This window comes from Schistocerca gregaria, chromosome 2 (assembly GCF_023897955.1).
Source record: "Schistocerca gregaria isolate iqSchGreg1 chromosome 2, iqSchGreg1.2, whole genome shotgun sequence".
NCBI lineage: Eukaryota > Metazoa > Arthropoda > Insecta > Orthoptera > Acrididae > Schistocerca > Schistocerca gregaria.
Window position 1 is genome coordinate 511,272,748 of NC_064921.1, and position 20,638 is coordinate 511,293,385.

A 20,638-nucleotide genomic window follows, 5' to 3' on the forward strand; every position below is an offset into this window, starting at 1 on the left:
TATAAAACATCCAATATTCCACATAACACCTTCACTTTATTATTTTTCTTCTTTTTTCCTTTCTAGAGACACTCTCCCCTCAAGCTATGCATAGCACAATACTAACACCTCTTCCTCTTTCTGAGCTCAACATCTCACTCATTATGAAGGGATGCTGACTCAGTTTTTCAGGATAGCAAATGGGAACTTGCAGAACAGAAAATGGCCCAAGGATCACCTGTGTGTGTGTGTGTGTGTGTGTGTGTGTGTGTGTGTGTGTGTGTGTGTGTGTGTGTGTAGTGAGTGAAGTGTTATGAAACAATGTGTGTATAGTGTGTGCAGTGACTGATAGTGAAATATGAGTGAATAGTGTGGCATTACATTATTTAATGAGTTATTTGTAAATAAATTATTGTATACCAGGAGTAAAATCTAATGATTGTCTCTAACTAGAAGTCTGTAAATATATGTGTATACGAATTAGCTTATTGTAAATTGATCTAAGCTTGTAAATACTTTGACATGTCCTATATCCTTGTAAAAAGAGATCTACGGATGAATAAAACTACTACTACTACTACTACTAACCACGGGACCACGGCGCTCCTGAGCTCACAATCTCCTTTATGTTGCTAATCTTGCTCATGGACTACTCAGTTTGTATATTTTGCTAATTTTTTTTCATAGTTCCACACAACTACTTCCTGTTTTCTCGATTGATCTGTGTTCAGTTTTTCAAGGCCTATCCACTGTGCCAACTTATAACTAAATCTGAGGGGGTTCCCTTGTTAGTGTTGCGATTTTTCTTCTGTCAGCATAGTTAAAATGTATTTTTAAACGGAAATACTGTCTTTTGCGTCAACATAAATCTCACTTTATGTTCTTTTTTTATTATGGTTGTTCACACCGATTTTAATTAATGGTATTGAATACCTTAATGATTTTATTTAATTTCACTTCTTAATCTCTTCAGTTCCTTAAAACATACAAATGTCATACATTTACAAAATAAAACTTAAAAACTGTGTTTTATAGTTGTAATTCGAAAATTTCTTCATGACGCCACTGTGACAGGTTAGTTGCACAAAATTTCCCCTGCGATGACCTGCAATGCGGAGGCCTTTCGCGATGCTCAGCGCTGCGCGGCGCAGCAGGTACGATGTGGACGCGGCTTTAGTCCTGCAGCGTCTTTGATTTCAGTGGGCAATTTCGAACAAATTTCCATACTGAAAGAGTCTCTGAAATCCAAAATTAAGTACTGATTCATATATGTAGATGATGTGCTGTGTGTATGGACCGGTAACCCTTCCAAGCTCCCAGCATCCACACAACAACAGACATAGAGCTTTCATTCAAAGGTGCATCGCATGATATCTGTCAATTTTCTGAACCTGCTTTTCAAACAGATCTACAAACTATCAAACATATTGCTTCCAGTAATGTCTATAGCTTTGCCCTGATTGATAATATACTACGAAAAAAGAAAATGGGTAAAATTATCCCACTTCTGTACACTGGCCAACAGGTATCCGTCAGTAGTTACAGACTGGTGCATCACCCCATACATTGGCTAAACTTCATAAAACCTCCCAAAAAAAGTCTCGCAAGAACAGATGTGCATTTTATAGTGCCAATGGCATATCAAATTTTAATTCATTGTAGAGACAAACTCCAACCACCGACACAGAGTGGTATGTATAAAATCACACCCAAGTGATGTGGAAAAGTATATACTGGTCAGTCAGATAGAACTGTAGCAAGTAGGTTATCTGAACATGAGAGGAGCTGGAGAGAGACCTATTCAACCTTTGCCTCTCATCTTTTAACAGAAAATCACCTATTTGATGTAGAATGTAAAGCTTTACATTCTCTTAAGAAAAGCAAATACTAGATGAAAACTGTAAACTCAACTTTATTTTTTATCATTCGTGAATGTATGTCCATGTAAAAAAAAAAATAGCTTCCTTTTTCTATTTAATGCAACTGCTTTTCTGTGACAAAAAAAATGTTATATTTTCCTATGTAAGCACCCTGCAAGTCATTTTTGTATCCTCTGTATACATAATATCTGTGTAAGTCGCACGTCATTTTATCTACGTTTGTAACATTTAGATGTCTGCTGTCGATGGCGTAAGAAACCGAAAGGCGGTTAATGACCAAATGAATATAATTTTGCAGAAAATTGGGAACTGTTTCCTATTTAATGTTACTTATCACTGAGTCACAACAGCAGTTAGTCGGTATTATTGAAACTCCCACAGACCTAACGATCATGCAAGAATAGATGTACGGTACTGGATGACAACCTACTGTTCCTAAATATAAGTGAAGTTCTTACCTGGTATTGCTTAGTGTGGGGACTCATTTGGGGTTGTGAAGAAACACTGTACGTACAATAATGAAACGTCTTGAACGTTAGTGGTACATCATACATTGTAATACGTTGGTAGTGGGGTATCTGATGTGTCGGAACAAAAACTGTGGAACCTACGAGGTTATGTTTAATTTCCTTTCTGTAACGGTGAAAATAAGTTCAGCTGCATGAGATGGTTCTAAGTAGCCTTCCTGTATTCATAGAAGGTGCATAGCAATAATGACTATTTGTATCCGTCTCCTTGTTAATGTTATTTTCCCGAGCACACTTTACCCATGTTAGTTTTCGCAATTGAGTCTGATACGTACTGTATACAAATCTTACACTTGGGCACCCCTTTGGCACCTTTAGTGGCTGCTTGTATTGACAAGATAAAACAGAGTGTCTCGACTGTTAATTGAAGACAGCATGGATGACTTAACATTGTAAGAGATAAACCATGTTGTACAGATAGTCTTGGCCTTCACGTTTGACAAATTTCCTTGCTATTTTTGCAATTCTTTACTGAAAACAGGAACATTGTGCACCTCTTCCCAATCGTAATCGAATGAGGAAGTGCATCATCCTATTATGGGAAAAAAGCAAAATTCTTACAGACAACTAAAAACCTGCTAGAATTAACCATTCGCCTCATTGTGACGCTGTCACTTGTCTAAAATCTTGTTTCGATAACTTGAGCCTTTTATGGCATAATATGAACATATACGTTTAGTAGGGTAAGACGACACGTTAAATAAGCCACGTTACCCCTAGGCTATCATTTTGGTTCAACACCAAGTCAGATGGAAGTTGCCATGGTTCATTCCCGATGTCACAGCATCGGCGGTAAACTGAATGCCTTTTGTGGAGTACAGTCATATCTTACAGGTCGCTCCTCAACACCTCAATGACAACTTTCACCGGCTTCATCCGCCGATCCTCAGTTGGCAGTAACATTATCTGAAGCTCTGGAGTACTGATATAAGACCTACGCGAATTTTGCACCTTCTGGCTACCAGCGGAGTTAATCCTGGACAACGTTTAATATTTCAGACCTAGTAAGATTACAATAACATTAATTATACTTCTTTCTTTGGTTAAGGCATTTGTTGAATTCTCTACGTTAAGGTTAGCTATATTTATTTCTCGCTAACACAGTTCACTATTGGTAACTGGTATTGACTCGACGTCCATTTATCGAAGCTTGACGCGCTGTCTCCTAGCTCTTACGCAAGAGAGAATTTCATGCGGCAGTGAGCTGTGTGAATTACGCCGTAGTTGTTGTGTGGCTGCTCAAGTGATCAAACGTGAAACTTCGCACGCTACTCGCAAGACGTGATGCAGCGCTTCGCCTTTTTCTTAATTGCAGTACTGTGTGGCACTTGCAATGCCGCGTCGTATGTCGGCGACGATTTAGTTTTACACGAAAACAATGTATATTTGGTTGGACACCGAGGAAAAGTTTATGGTGATAGCTGTAACGTTGTCGGCAATTCTTGTAACATCTACGGAAATGATGGAAATATAACGGGTGACAATGGCGTTATTGTTGGTGCGAGAGGAATTATCGTGGGCAACAATGGAAATATAACTGGCAATAACGGTAAAATAACAGGAAATAACGCAAGAATTCAAGGCGACAACGCAGTTGTTATTGGCGAAGATGCCGTTGTGGTAGGAGACAATGCTAAGGTAACTGGTGGAAACGCAAAAATTATAGGAAACAATGGTACAATTATTGGAGCAGATGGTACTATTCACGGTAATAATGGTGTTATTCGCGGGTATGGTGCTACGATAGTGGGAAAAAATGGAGTAATTTACGTTTAAGGTGGTACCATTTCTGGTGCATGAGGACATAAATATGAGAAGGGCAGCGGAGTTGTGAATTGCATTGACATCGTTATAACAGATGGTAACTGGTAGTTTTCTTTTGCCGGAATTGTAATTTTTAGAACATGTTTTGTAATATTTTGATCAGAAGATGCCATTGGCTTAGTGAAAGTAGACGTTACACTGACAATAAAAGATGTCATTGACATTATTTTATTCTCTTGTGTCTGACTGTTGTTTGTAAAAATTATTTTTGGAACTGTCAAGATGATTGTTAACATCCTTTATTTAGAGCATTTAAGTGGCACATGTAGGCTACATCATATAACAATATCAATTGACAGTCTGTGTTGCTATTTTCTTATCACATTGTCATGAAGAATGTAAAATATTAGAGGGCAATAATTAATCATACGTAAAAATAATCATACCCTCTATAAACTTTTATTTTTCCTCATTTTTGCGTGTTGAGTGACATATTACTTTTCCTTTTATGATTTTATCCACATAATGACCAATAAATGGTTTGTGTTGATCAACAGTTCAGTGTTTAATTGGAGACTCCTGGTGTCACAATTTATTGCTTTTATTAAAAGGGTAAGACTAATATTATTAGAAGTCAGGTGTGGTTCCATATATAAACTCCATTTTTAACTGAATATTACACAGATGTGGCTGACAAAACAATTTAAATGAATCATTTTGGAAGCACTGCACCCTGTGTGCTCTATGTTATGTATTACGAACTGAGTGACATTACTATGTACCAGTGAAAACTGAGGTAATTTTATGTAACGAGAATTACTAGTGTTTTAATTCTGTTTTAAACCATGAAAGTTTGACAAGATGTCAAGTGGCGAAAATCTGTTGCAACTGAATTATAATAATGTCTTTTTTTACACTCTTCTGTCGCACTTAATTGTACAATTATCGCCGGTTTCTTTCAGTGTAGATCATCTTCAGACAATTTTTCCAAAGAAAATTCCGCACTGGCTATATCAATGATTTTTATTAAATTTGCGACCGGATTCGCCCCTTTTATCGGTGCATCCTCGGGCAATATACGCTGTTTATAACATGGTAACGTTGAACATTGCTCTGTAGCAAGACCACCTACAATACATTTATTGTAGGTGGTCTTGTCTGTAGCCACTCCCCACCATTAACGCCCAATCTACCGTCATTTTGTGAAAGGGGTAGTTAAAAATTTAAAAATCTTTTCTAAAAAATTTTTAAATGATGGGAGCGGCAATGCCCGTGCAAGCTGAGAAGAGCCGCGAAGCTGGACTCCTTGTTAGAAATAAACTCATTTTTTGGTTTTCAATTGATTAAATATCAAAGAATTAGCTCTAGAATTGTCAAGCATCGACATTTACGACTCTTACGTTACCTACAACTGCCAGCGTCGAAACCTTAGCAAAACCTACTTTATAATATTGAGTAACTAAAGTTATTAAATTCACAGGGAATTTCGTATATTCAGTTTATTAAGTTTTCTGTCGATGTTAGAGGTATTTGAGGTTACAGAGTTAAATGAACTCGTGGGAATTTTGTAAACATTAGTCATGGAAAACGGCATTTCGGGGAAAAATTATGCGAATAAACCGGCCGAGATTTATGATTTACTTGAAAAAAACAAGTGATTTTATTGACACAGAACATGGTAAAATATTAATTAACAATTCTGAAAGCGAACGTGATAGCGATAGTTCGGAAAATAAATTTATAAATCATAATTCATCGCAGGAAATGAGGAGTCGGAATTCTGAAAGTGAAACACCTCTAGTCATTCGTTTGGAGAAAATAAAAAATACTACGTATAATGGGCGATTGAAAATTACACCTCCATAGAAATATTTTGTAAGTTTAGGTTTCATTCAGAGAAATGTAGGGTTTCAACTTGCCTAAAAATATTAGGCCTACCGAATATTTTAAATTATTTTTTCCGCCAGACTTACGGTAAATGATGTTTTGTCTGGAATTTTGCACGGAAATTAATGCATGGAATGATGAATAGTGGATTAAAATGTATGAATTTACTTAGTTAACCTAGTTTTAAGGTTCTTTAATTGTTAATAAGTGTTAAACATTCAAAATCTAAAAATTTCGTAAATTCCCAATTTTTGGGAATCTTGCCGGGCCAAAGAAATAATCCCGGCAATATTCCCATTTTATAAGTTCCCTCCCACTGGGAATATACCCGACCCACATCATTAGATATGTATTGTGTGAGTTTTCTGCTACTGACGAACGACTTTGCTTATAGCACTCTTTTTCACTGTGCCTGTCTGCGAAGTCAATGCCTGCTAGATGTGGTGAGAAGCAATTAACGTTCCCATATAGCTCGTACTCCATCCACAACTTTCATTGTTCAGATGACTAGCATTGTTTGGCAGCAGTGGTTGGCAGGCACTAGAAGTGTTCTCCCTATTTTACTTTTATTTTCAGATTTGTTGTTTCTATATTCACCATTTTTTCCCTCTGTGTTACTATACACTTTCTGGAAAGGTCATTAGACTGTCCAGTTGTTCCCACATCTCTTTTCTTTCAAAGACGTATTCCTCTATACCTTGTATATATTTTCCAATGATTGTTTTTATTTGAGCACTCAAATTGTTTGTTAAACTTTTACAATGAACCTTTTCTTAATGAGAGCAGCATACAAAAGACCTTTATTTTTGACATGAATGGAAGTGACTGCACGTCATAACACTGCTACCGTAAGATCCTAGTAATCTTTCAAGTATGTTTATTCTAAGAAGATTTATATCTGGCATCCTCTTGTGTGGCCATGCTGCAGCCAGAAACCCCAAGTTACAATTGCTAACACAAATCTTACTACTGGCTGTGAATTGCCACATGCTTCTGCCAGAACCTCAGACAAAAATACACCCCAGAAAATGACACAGGGTGGAATTTTAACTTTGTTATAACATCTACTTAAATAAATATTAAATGTTATATTTCCTTTTGCCCTCTCATGCTTACTCATTTATAAACAATTAAAAGAGTGACCTTTGGAAGCAAATATACACACAATACCACACATCTGCTGCCACCTTTTACAAAGTAAGCATTGCAGAACAGTTATTGTTCATAAGTTTGCCAATATTACTTCAAATTCTAGTTATAATCACTGAATGAAACTCATACAACATAATTGTCATTTCATAACTTAAATTCACATCTATGTATCATATCTTTCAAGTATTTTTATATCTACTTTTCTGTTATGAGCCGGCCGCGGTGGTCTCGCGGTTCTAGGCACGCAGTCCGGAACTGTGCGACTGCTACGGTCGCAGGTTCGAATCCTGCCTTGGGCATGGATGTGTGTGATGTCCTTAGGTTAGTTAGGTTTAAGTAGTTCTAAGTTCTAGGGGACTAATGACCACAGCAGTTGAGTCCCATAGTGCTCATAGCCATTTGAACCATTTTTTTCTGTTATGAGCTATTAATTGCACTAAATATCTGTTCATATAATGGATCTGAGTCATTCCCTTTTTTCCCGGATGCTCTGGTCCTTATATCTCTGGTTTTCCCAGCATGATTGATTAATGGTGTACTTACCAGATCTTCACCAAGTGGGTATTTACATAATTGAACTATAAATTCATTGAATATTGTTAATTTGCACCTGTTATCTCAGGCAAGAGTTTATCAAAGTATCATTATCATATCACCTTTGTCACCCACTGTCTGACGTATGATTATATATTGGCTGCACACTTCGTCCTTCTAGGGACCCGACATCAACTAGACATAATCTGAAGACTCCTTTGCAAAAAGCAAAGATTGTTATTCAGAGTGTACGTCTACTGTAAGCTTGAGGACCTGGGAGAAAGTGGCAGGGCTTTAACCAATATCCAGTGTGCTAAGAACCAAATGCAGACTTCTGCTCCCAACATTGTACACTCGGGGGTCAAACAAAAGTGTGCAATCAGTTGCCATGCATGCGTGTGTATAAGTAAACCATATTGCTTCAGATGAATAAACTGAACTTTGTAAATAAACATAAAGCTCTTGTGTTTATCAGTACCAAGAGAATAAACTCTTAAAATTGATGGGGCTTTAGTAACCACTTGTTGACATATTACATGTTGGCTAATGTCTTGGGATCTGCAACCGGTGTTTATTTAATGATTTTTGTGAAGTTTCACCAGCACATGTGGCTGGCATTTTCAAAGATTCATCTTCCATTGCTGGGAGTTGTTTGAAGATCGCAAGACAAAAAGCAACAGGCATTTTGTTGGAATGCACTATTCCCAGTGTCATTTAATAAAATCTTGCTCATTATTAGTCGTCTCGCTAATCAAATCATTACAAAAGAACAAAACTTCATTGTGCCAACTTATTAAAACAAATGCCATAAGCGGTATTTTTCAACTAAAATAAATAATATTGCAAACTCTTGCACGCAATGGTAAGAATCTTTCACCAACTAAGTTGGTTCTAAAGTAATAGCTGACAAAGCATGCTACAATATATAGTATTGCTCATCACTTAATTCAACATTTCTAGCAACTAGATGTAAGAATCTCAGTAGAGGTATTTTGACTCCAATAGACAGTACAATAAACTCCACAATTCACCTGCTCTTTATCACGAATTCCTATTCAGAAATCCCTTTTCTTATGTGATGGGATTAGATATCCTTAATTGTGGCCTTCCAGCTTCTATACTTTTGAACCACACTACAAACACTGTTCCTCAGTGCTTACTGTTTACCTGCCACAAAAAGGCTGAAGGCACTTTCCTATGCTTCTGCTCATATAGGGGTCTGAGAGTTACCACACTTTTACAGCATCTGCCTCAGAGTTTCCATCGCCCCATCATTCCTTTCCATTCCACTTAAAGGCACACATCCCAAATGCACACCTATGATATGTAACACCTCCACCCCATAAAAATCACCTTCCACTAACCAGGGTCCCCAATTTAAAGTAAATCTACACTTACTGTTCTATTTCCAAACCATATAGGCACTTTCTCATTGCTCTGCATAGGGCACTAATCAACCCTTGTAATATAAACTCTCTATTTTTAAAAATATAAATTTTCTTTTTTCCCAGAATATCATGTCTTTAGTAACCCATCATAGTGTATGTATCCATTTAACCATGAAGTTAAAAGCCATATTATGTGTGCTGTATTTTATTCTTTTTTTCCTGGCCTTGTAAGTTCAATTTCAGATCTACATAATTTTTCTCCTCTTGTTTGTTGCCATTCAGTCCACATTATCAAAGTTTCACCTGCAATGTTATTTCGCATCTCTAATGGAGCCACCTCTGCCGCAGAATTTGGAGCTCATTAATGCTTTTTTAATTCTGTAACCATTTCTACCAATTTAAAGTATCTCCTAGCCAAACTTTCTTCAGAAAAGTAAAGCTGCCATCCTCTAGCACCTTTTAAATAAAGATACAAGATGCAACATCCACTTTGATGCTAAATAGATGCCCTAGCTCATGAATGGTTTTTTCTTTTTTGTTTGTCCATTGAATATATTTAGATACTAAATCATGTTTTACATTCTCATACACAAAATATTCTCAGGCTACAAACAGCACGATAGCCTGAAATTCTCCTGAGAATCCTCTTTACTAGTATGAAACATTCTCCTGAAATAATAAAATTTCCTTATATATAGTACATTTCTTCTACAAAAAGAGTCATAATCTGTATGTATGTGAGTCCATCAAAACTTTCCTCAGAAATATAGAGCAGCAATCCTTTTGTCCCGCCCACTCCGATACTGTTACTGGCATTTTGTATCCCATGAAAGTAAGGACCACCTGTGCAAGCAGCCATGTACTGTACCAACTTAACTGCAAACACTGTGCGGCATTCTATGGGGGTATGACCACTGATAAGCCATTTGTCCACTTGAATGGCCACAGTGGAAATAAGCTAGAGACAGCTGTACCACTCTGATGCTTAGCATGCCACACAACACAATGTGCTTGGCTTTATTTGCAGCTTCACAGCCCATTCCATCTGGATTCTTCCTACCACCACCAATTTTTTTTTGAATTGTGCCTGTGAGAGTGTGTGCGAGTTGTGCATGTATGTATGTATGTGTGTGCACTTCCCTTCTTTACTACTCTAAAATGTGCCTCTCTGTTGCCCTGTACTTCCCTTATGTACTAGGGGACTGATGACCATAGATGTTAAGTCCCATAGTACTCAGATCCATTTGAACCTTATGTACTGAGTAGCAATCTCTCTATTTCATATTGCTGTTGTTATTCTATTCTGGATTTTCCATTGTTTGAATAAAATTCCACCATACATTACCAACCATTGGTCCAGTCTCACTTCTAAATTGTAGACATATGCTGTTAACTTTTGATTTCTTTGGAGGGTTGGTAAATTTTTATACACATGCTTAACTTCACATTTATTTTCTTACAGTGTGTATGTACTCCAGGACAACTGGTAAATCTGAGAAAAACCCAGGAATTTTTTCATCTACGAAAAGTCTGAGAAAAACTTGGGAACTTTTTACAATTCCTGCAATTTTTCATTGTTTCTGTTTTCAGTTAAATTTTTGTTATTTTGACTGGTAAGAACTGATACTCTAACAAAGAATTTTACTTTAGCCTGCTGTTGTAGAATAATACTACAGCCATAAGCCATAAATGACAGAGTAGCACCAAAATAAAACTTCAGTTGTGCTGTTTATAACAATAGAACAGAGAGCACACACAAATTTCAGCAGACAGCAAAATGTGTCAGAGGCTATAGGACAAGAACTGTGCAATACTTTGTGACAACCAACTGCTTTCAATGAGCCCTACATCACAACTGTTTACATTTCTAACAGGTCACAGGAAAATATTGTGTATAGTGGTTTGAGAAGCATTATTTTCAAAGTAAATTTTCGTTTATGCAATATAAATTATGTTACTTGTGAGCATGTGTGATGAATTTCTTAAATCATGGAGCATTTGAATCTCATTCACAACATAGCGATACGAGGACCAACCACCCAGAAAAATTTTGAGACCAGAAGACCAGGCATTTATGCCATTATTATGTTTGGTATGTCTTAAAGGGTAACACACTAAAAAAGACAAACTTTCAAGATTAGTATTTAATATTTATTTTAGTTGTTTCGTAGATTACAAATTATGCTGAAATGATGGCAGAAAATGTAAATATTCTTTAAAAAAAAGTACAAGGTGAGTTCTTGGTCAAATTTACACACAATTGGTTGCCTATGGAAAATTCAAAGTGCATGACGGAGCATTTACACAGCCAGGTAACTCCACAGCAGTGAAATTTATAATTGTGCTTGCCAGAAATATTCAGCAGCTGCAATTTAAGCTGTGCTCTTAGGATGCTGCCTAACCACACCCTCAGAAGAAACAGCAAAAAAATTTGACGAGCAATATTTTACGTGAAAACTTGCTTTTATTGTAGCTGTACTGCATGTATATTAATTTAAACTACTGTATTTATTCGAATCTTAAGCCACACTTTTTTTCCGGTTTTTGTAATCCAAAAAACCAACTGCGGCTTCAAATCGAGTGCAAAGTAAGAGGAAGTTCTGAAAAATGTTGGTAGGTGCCACCACAACTAACTTCTGCCATCGAAAATATGTAGCACTACACAGGCATGCTTTGCAGGCACCAAGATAAATACTGGCTTTTTTTCCTCCGCCCCGAGTTTCGACCACTGCATTTTCATACGTTATCCATCGAAGTAAATACAAATTCCGTATTGTTCATCTTCGAATGTTGCAGCATTTCAATGTACTACGAAAATCCGACTGGCAAGAGTGTTAGGGATGTTTGTCAATATGGCCAACTCTACGTTCCGAATTTTTTCCTAACTGTGAGATGAGATAGTTGCTAATAGGAACTTTTATGAATTGTGAATCACATGCAGTATTCTCTTCACCATAAGAATAATACGAATATAAACATTTTGCCACATATTCTTTCGTGTTTGCTGCTATCTCATTTAAATTCTGTCTGCTTAATAAACTACGAAACTAGAGTGAGACAACAGCAAACGCGGAAGAATATACATATCATGTCATGTTTACATTCGTATTATTCTTACGCGTAATGGTGGTAGAGTCAGAAATGAAGCACGGCAATGGACTAGATTTTTAAATCTAAGATGACTCTAATTTCTGTGCAGAATGTAATGTACTAAAGAGGCGTCTGCAAAGATTTTCAAATGGAGAGAAATTTTTGCTAAACTCTCGTTCAGAACATCTTCTATCGTAAGCAGTCTTATTATTTGGTTCTTGTTGATCATTATCAAAGAAAGCAGCAGTGTAAGTAACAACAAATAGCAGTCTCAGCAGTCTCTTGCCATTTGCCATTTTTTAAGCAAGCCATGCCGTGAGCGGCGACAGGCCGTAAACACTCATTATCAGAATGCGACAAACAATGCATGACACAGTACAGTAATGCATGTTCTGCTTAGAGTGACGTAAACACCTATAACAAAGAGAACGGCACTTATCAGATCAAAGAAAAATAAGCAATCAATTCAGACCAGATGAAGCACGTGAAAAAGGAAGGATACCTATATAAATACGGACGGAGTGGCCGACATATAGCAACGACTACCTGGTAAAGCTTAACTGCTAAGCTTACGTCTCGAACCAAACTACTGTAGCTGTATTGTCATTCATTCGACCTAAATTGTGTCTCATATTACAATGTTTCGATTTGGAGGCCCAGCCTAAAACTTTTCTCTCCCCTTGAATTTCGAGTCTCGAATTTCAGGTGCAGAATAAGATTCGGGAAATTTTTTTTTTGATCGATTTCGAGTCTCATTTTTCAGGTGCGGCTTAGATGCGAGTAAATATGGTATTAACTTTTCTGATTTGTGTATTAGCACTGCTTAACAGTGATATTGGTATTGGCTGACTACATCACATGTCCTTTGCTCTGAATATATGCAGTCATTGGCTGGTGATATAATGTGACATGAACTATGATCGACTGACAAAACCACATCACAGAGCGATTTCAATGCTTCAGTAGCTAGTGTGCTGTATTTGGTGGAATTCATATTTATACTTTGGTATATGCAGTGTACATGTTACTGCGCATCGAAGAACTTCCCAAAACACATTGTTTTTTACTGCGCTAGTGTATAACATCTTTACCACTCAAAGGATTGATGAGTTTTACAGCTCCGAGGGAAAGTATATTGTACTTAACACGGAAACAATGTACTTTCACCTGGGGTATAGTATACTTTCAGCTGGGGAAAAAAGTATTTTCATCTGGGAAAAAGTGTTTTCACCTGGGAAAAAGTCTATATTTAACTGGGAAACTGGGAGTTTTTTTTTTCTTGCCCACATATACTAACTATCATAGTTCCATGGGTACCGTATTTACTCGAATATAAGCCGCACTTTTTTCCGGTTTTTGTAATCCAAAAAACCGCCTGCGGCTGATAATCAAGTGCAAAGTAAGCGGAAGTTCTGAAAAATGTTGGTAGGTGCCGCCACAACTAACTTCTGCCGTCGAATATATGTAGCGCTACACAGGCATGGTTTTTATAGGCACCGAGATAAATACTGGCACCAAAACCTCTGTGTCAGTAAATAAATAAAAAAAAAATAGGTGGAAGACGAGCTTTTTTTCCTCCGCCCCGAGTTTTGACCACTGCGTTTTCATACATTATCCATCGAAGTAGATACAAATTACGTATTGTTCATCTTTGAATGTTGCAGTGTTTCAATGTACTATGAAAATCAAATTGGCATTTAAATCCTTTCTGCCTAATAAACTACGAAACTAGAGCAAGACAACAGCAAACGCGGAAGAATATACATATCATGTCATGTTTATATTCGTATTATTCTTACGCGTAATAGTGATACAGTCAGAAATGAAGCACGGCAATTGACTAGATTTTTAAATCTAAGACGACTCTAATTTCTGTGCAGAATGTAATGTACTAAAGAGGCATCTGCAAAGATTTTCAAACGGAGAAACATTTTCGCTAAACTCTCGTTCAGAACATCTTCTATCATACGCAGTCTATTATTTGGTTCTTGTTGATCATTATCAAAGAAAGCAGCAATGTAAGTAACAACAAATAGCAGTCTAGTGCCATTGTTTCGCTAATGAGACGATTCCATTCTTTAATTGTAAGTGGTGGTAGCACGCACAAAAGCAAGCCATGCCGCGAGCTGCAATAGGCCGTAAACACTCAGTATCAGAATGCGACAAACAATGCATTACACAGTACAGTAATGCATCTTCAGCTTAGAGTGACGTCAACACCTATAACAAAGAGAACGGCACATATCAGATCAAAGAAAAATATGCAGGCAATTCAAATTGGGCGAAGCACGTGAAAAAGGAAGGGTACCCGCATAAATACGGACGGAGCACCTGACACATAGCAATGGCTACCTGGTAAAGTTTAACTGCTAAGCTTATTACTCGAACCAAACTACTGTAGCTGTATCGTCATTCATTCGACCTAAATTGTGTCAACTTTGTTTTGATTTCGAGGTGCGGCGGAAAACTTCTCTCTCCCCTTGAATTTCGAGTCTCAAATTTCAGGTGCGGCTTAGATTGAGGAAAATTTTTTTTCCTTGATTTCGAGTCTCATTTTTCAGGTGCAGCTTAGATTCGAGTTCGGCTTAGATTCGAGTAAATACGGTAATTTAGACAACACACTGAGTACAAGGTTCTCAGGGCATTAAATATATTTCACTTCAAAAAGAAATTTCTGTAGAAACCAAGCCCAAAGTGCTACTTGGTAATGTAATAGTTTAATCTTCATTAAAAAGTTATTGCTTATTGATAGTATAAACAACTGTTAAAAGGTAACAAAACTTCTTTCGCTTTTGCCTGATATTTGTGTTCATCATTTGTCCAGATTCCTCTAGACATTATTTGAAAGTCTTGGCTTCCAATGATCAGTGGTTGGTCCAAAGTGACAGATGAACTCTAGATGGTATAATGGAAGAATACAGCTTCCTTGATCTTATCAAATTTGATTTTACTGTCAGTGGTTCATTGCCACTTTGTGAATTGTTTTGTCTGTTTTAATGCACAGAATGTGTCCAATGTTTTACAAGAGTAACATGTAATTGGTCTCAAAAATAGATAATTACAGTAAGAATAAAGTATGTCAATGGGGCAAATGTAATGCGAACCAGCAGTTTATTGGTGGTGAACTGGTAGCTTCAAGAAACAGGAAAGATTGTTTATAAGTTATGAGATACAAGGTTAAAAAGTAAGGGCAGGTCATTCAGACCTCACTATGTCCTCAGATCTAAGTGATCTGGTCTTCCCCACTGTATCCCCCCCCCCCCTTAGGAAGGAACTATTAGTTTCAAAAGCTGTAGTTGAGTTGGTGTTTGGTCCATGACAGCTGCAGTGGGTTACATAGCCCAGCTTCATGCATCTACCTCAACCTATAACGTAATGTTATTTTGTAAATGTCTCTACAGCAACACCTCCATGTTGTCACAACTCTGTAAATGGCTACTGTTTTCACCTGCAGCTGGTAGTATTTTGCAGTTGAAAGCTGGCACCAGTGCTGCGAGCTGTCAGGGATCTTATTATGCCATGTCTAATATAGGAAATAAGTGTCTATCAGCAGTACTATACAAATAGCCTTCTGAAATAAATAATGGCCAGCAATTCTGTCTCATAATTTATTTGTTTTCTCAACTGAATATTCCTTTGACACAGAAAAGATTATTTGTACCACACAGTATTCCTGATTTCAAGCTCTTAACAATTTAATGATTGAAATGAATTTGGCAAGTCATACTAGGAAATAAGTTTCTATGGAGATTATCTTTTAAAACTGTTACCTTCAGTGTATGTTCAAGGAAGGGGGCAGGAGGGAGAGATGCTAGAGGCAAGTGGAAGGTGTAGAGGGGTAGTGGGCAGGTGGAAAAAGAAGAGGGGTATACAGAGATGGAAAGAAAGAGGGGGATGAGGATATGGTCAGAGAGTGGTGGGAGGAAGATGTGACCAGAGTGAGAGGGTGGAGGAAATGGACGTAGAGAAGGGAAGAGAAGATGAAGAGACAGAGAGACATGGGGAAGAGGTATGTAGAAGTGAGAGGTTGAGGTGCACAGGCAGTGGGAGGAAGAGATGGTCACAGAGGAGCTGGGGAGGGGGAGGAGGAAGCATTTTCATATGTATGTCAAATTTTCTTCAAACTTCTGCTCTCCTGCATTCACACTTAGCAGGACCTTTGGTGTGATTGTTACACTCCTGAAAAAAGATCGAGATGGCATGGGTTGGGAAGCAGCCATTGAACTCCAATATGTTGTGTTTTTTGCCACTGCTCGATCAACACTGCTCTTGCCCGCAGCCTGGTAGTGGCCATTTATTCTGGTGGGCAGCTCGTTGTTGGTCATATCCACATAATGTGGTGAACAGAAATTGCAGCAGAGCTGATATATGACATGGTTTCTGCCACAAGTGGCCTTGCGCTAATGGTATAGGATAAGCATGTGTCAGGACTGAAGTAAGATGTGGTGGATGTGTGAATCAGTCAAGTCTTGCATGTGGGTCTTTCACAAGGATATCAGTCTGTGGATATGACCCTCTGGCAAGGAGTTGGGAACAGGTGTGGCTGAGATTCCTCATAACCAGATTTTCATAAAAGTTGATTCCAGATTTCTTTTCATTGTTGTACATATGATACATTAGCTTAATCATAATCGAAAGTTCATAAAAACAAAGCTTTATGTAAATAAAAGCCAACAGCAATCCAAATTCTGCAGTTTCTGCTATGTCTAGCATTATTATAAAACTGTCCTGTCTTGAGAATAATCTCCATCATAAATGTGCAATTATGGTACAAGTTATTCACTACATGACCTATTATCATATAACAAGGTCTCACAACCTCTAAAGTACTCAAAAGTATTACATATGAGAGTTCAGAACATTCTAATTGCGACCAAAATATTGAATTCCTTTATTCCATAAAAGTTCATGTCCTTCATTCTAAGCTGAGAAATGTCAAGAGCACAGTGTTGTAGGTAGGTTGCACCACACACTTGCAGGATAGACATTTCTGCTGCCCTGAAATAATATTCTCATTCTTATCATGATGACAATTGTGCATATTTTGGGGTAAAAATTAAAGACACCTCCCTTTTTTTAAAAAACAATGTGGTATATTCACAACACTCATTAACTTTACAGAAATCACACAAATTTACACATTCATTCATTATTAAATATTAACAATTGTATATTATATATATTTATGTATATGTATATAAATGCATACTAAGTCATCATGCATATCACACTTGCACTTTTTCACTTTTAAACAGTCAGTACTGTAGAACATCGATTTTAATAGACTGCACAATTCATTCACTCACATATTGTCCAGTCTATACAAACATTGACTGATCGCAAAGACAGAGTTTAAAGCTATTTATAGTTTGAGCACAAACACATTCATTAGGGCAAGAACACACTTATAACCCACTTACGTGGATACGCAAAGTTGCAAACACACACATACACACACACACACACACACACACACACACACACAACAGAAACACTACCCACTTGACTTCAACACAGAAGTTCAATTCACTTGTGTAAACTCAATGTTAGCGATCAGCCTTTATCTGTTTAAATACAGACACTTGAAGCAAGGCATGTCTGTCTGCCTTTCACAAACATTAATTTGTCCTTGAGCATTTTTGTGACCAGAAGAGGGGAGACAATTCTGTTTTTGTTTTTATTCACTGTCACTGGCCTTCACTATCACTGTCACTTTTATCTGAAAGATAAAGCAAAAAATATTATATTTTGTTTTATTATCCTTCTCAGACATGTCATTATAGCAATATTTTTAAGATTCGAAGAGAGACCATGCGTAGGAAAAAGGTATAAAGTAATTATGTGCCACAAGAATACAAATAATTATCTTCCAGAAACAGAAAAAATCAGAGCTGAAAGCTAAACTCAAAAGAAAATGCAAGGTACACATGGAAGCAAAACACATAGGATAAAAACTGGGTTAATGTGGATGCTCCTCTTTTGACACATGTATTAGCTGTATTATAAGAAAAATTCAGTTGTTAAACTTTAAATTTCAAGAAGGCAAAATGACTGTCCAGTGCTTATCCTCTGGAGACAAACTTCCAAATACACACTTAAAAGTAGAAGAAACTATCCCTAGCTTTTGTAACTTGTATATACCTTCTCAGGAAGGGAAGGATGGAGGAAACAAGGATTAGTTGGGAAGGTTAGGACAAGGAGCAAGTCACTCAGATGTCAGATTAAAAGAGGCTCAGCTGTTATGAGGACAAGAGGAGACAAATATTTGTTCACAACAGAGTAACCTATCTGTCCATTCAGACTTCCCCAAACAAGTCCTCCTCCAAAAGTTAAGAATATCCATCTTCTAGCTAAAGCAGGCCTGGCAAAGTATGGCTAGTGGGCCATTCCCCTCCAGAGAGCAATTCCCCCTCCAACTCTACTCATACTGCATGGTCATGGCCACACCACAGCACATGAAGCACTTATTTGTCTGCAGTCAACAGGGCCAGCATCTTCCTTCGACTACTTTCTCAAAGTCATGCCTTGACAGGCACTGGTTCCTCTCAGTGATTTATTCATATTTACTCTTCTTAATATTTGTCTACTGCTCAGACTGTCATTTTAGTTGCTTTTGTGTCTATTATTCCTGTTTCAGTTCTGGCTATTATGATGGCTGTTACAGCTTTTGAGAATGTTGGGGGAAAAACACTGAAAACCATTTGTCAATGACGAGTGGGAGACTGAGATCTTTTGTACACAATCGGTAGTTTCCAAAAATGTTCTGCAGTTTGTACTGGTAGTGTACCAGCTATGATCAGTAGCATTGGTTAATTACGAAAAACAGAATAAATTATTTAACTTTTCAGACTAAATTATTCATCAGCAAACACTATGTGAGAAAAGTGTGAGAATGCTGTCTGCGATGAAAAATATTTAAAAAATTATGAATGTAGAAGTTTTCAAGTTTTTGAATAAAAAGGTAAAATTGGATACTTCAGAATTTGAAAAGAGACTGAAGGGTTCACTTTTCTTTATCATAATTAGCATTTCTAATGAATGTTACAGTTCACTTACATCATTAGAATCTATGTTTGCTGATAGATAGCATGTACAGCTTGCAATCCAGTATGACGTGACTGTCGTCGATGTGACTGGTCAGTGTGGCTTTGGCTGAAGTGAGTGCACAGTTAGAGTTGGAGGGGAGAAGCACTGGAGAAGAAAACACTCGCTGGAGGGGAATTAACTGCGAGTTACACTTTGCCAAGTTCAAGTTATTAAAGTGTTTGCATTGGCAGTATTTGGAATGCCACCTCCTGAAGGTAAAACCTGTCTACCGATTTTATCCTTCTAATACGTGTTGTTAACATTAAGTTTGAAACAAATGAATTCTAAAAAAGAGTGTGAAATGTGGTTAACTGTACAATCTGGAAAATTGCATCTTGAAAGCATACAACATGCATCCCTGTAACTTTGGTTTTGAGAGACCCCCTCCAGATAAATAAATAAAAAGATATCCCACCTTCTCCAATCAGTTACTCTCTCCTTGAGTAAGGAAGCTGTGGCTTGGAAAGTTAGGAGTGCTATTAATTGTTGTTATGCTTTTATATTGGCTGTACCAGGATACGTGTCAACTAAAAGCAAATATTGACCAGTACATCTGTCTCTAAATAATCAAACAATAAACTACAGGGGAGTTATGCTTGTCTTATTCTACTGTAGTAAATAGAACTATTTCAACACACTGTTCTCTGTTTCTCTGACTAATCTCTAAAGGTCATCAATGAAATAAAACAATGAATGACTAGCTTTTCAGAAAGCACAAATATTCCATGAGTTCTGAGAAACCCAGCACAACGGATACCTATATTTTCAGGTGCCCATCTGAGTTGACATCTGGTTCTCTCTGTAGGTGAAACAATTTAAAAAATCAGAATCTTCTTGTTACAGTCTGTAAGTAACATTACAGCCACAGTAATGTCTTTATAGGCAGGTGGGATGTAATTTTCTGTGTCCTATCATAGATATTCATGGAAATGGAACAAGAGCCAAAAACAAAAATGCATGATCAAGGGTTACACAAGTCAAAACTGACTATAAACATGGGTGTACACCAATAATATCTCAGTCTGATTGGTGTCCAGGCAGTGAGGCACACAGAAACACTCATGGCACCTGATGAGGACTACTAGATCAGTTGTCTGCTAGGTCAGTTGTCAAGGTACTGTGAGTAAAAGGGAATCATCAACTTGGCTGGACATACAAAAACATACTGCCTCTAAAGAAAAGTACTTTTAAAAATTAGAATATCTATTTATTTTTAAATAAATTAATTTGTTTAAGAAGTCCTAGTAGCTGCTTGTCTTAATAAAATATAACGGAAAAAGTATGAAAATCCTTATAAAGTTTCCTATGTCAGGCCACCAAGTTCCTAGTGCCACCAGTAGATGACACACTC

At 37.2% G+C, this 20,638-nt stretch overlaps 1 protein-coding gene across 4 annotated transcripts in view; it reads right to left on the minus strand.

The window, feature by feature from the left end:
* Positions 1-20,638, minus strand: part of LOC126329244 (sushi, von Willebrand factor type A, EGF and pentraxin domain-containing protein 1) — a 505,108-nt gene that overhangs the window by 191,005 nt on the left and 293,465 nt on the right. For 2 of the 4 annotated variants that reach the window (XM_049996136.1, XM_049996138.1), the window contains one exon: positions 17,824-17,920. The exons of the other annotated variants lie outside the window; for them this stretch is intronic. In XM_049996136.1, the coding sequence (XP_049852093.1) occupies positions 17,889-17,920 (32 nt within the window). In that variant the 3' untranslated portion in view covers positions 17,824-17,888. Of the gene's footprint in view, positions 1-17,823; positions 17,921-20,638 lie in introns of those variants that run through there. 4 annotated transcript variants of the gene reach the window in all.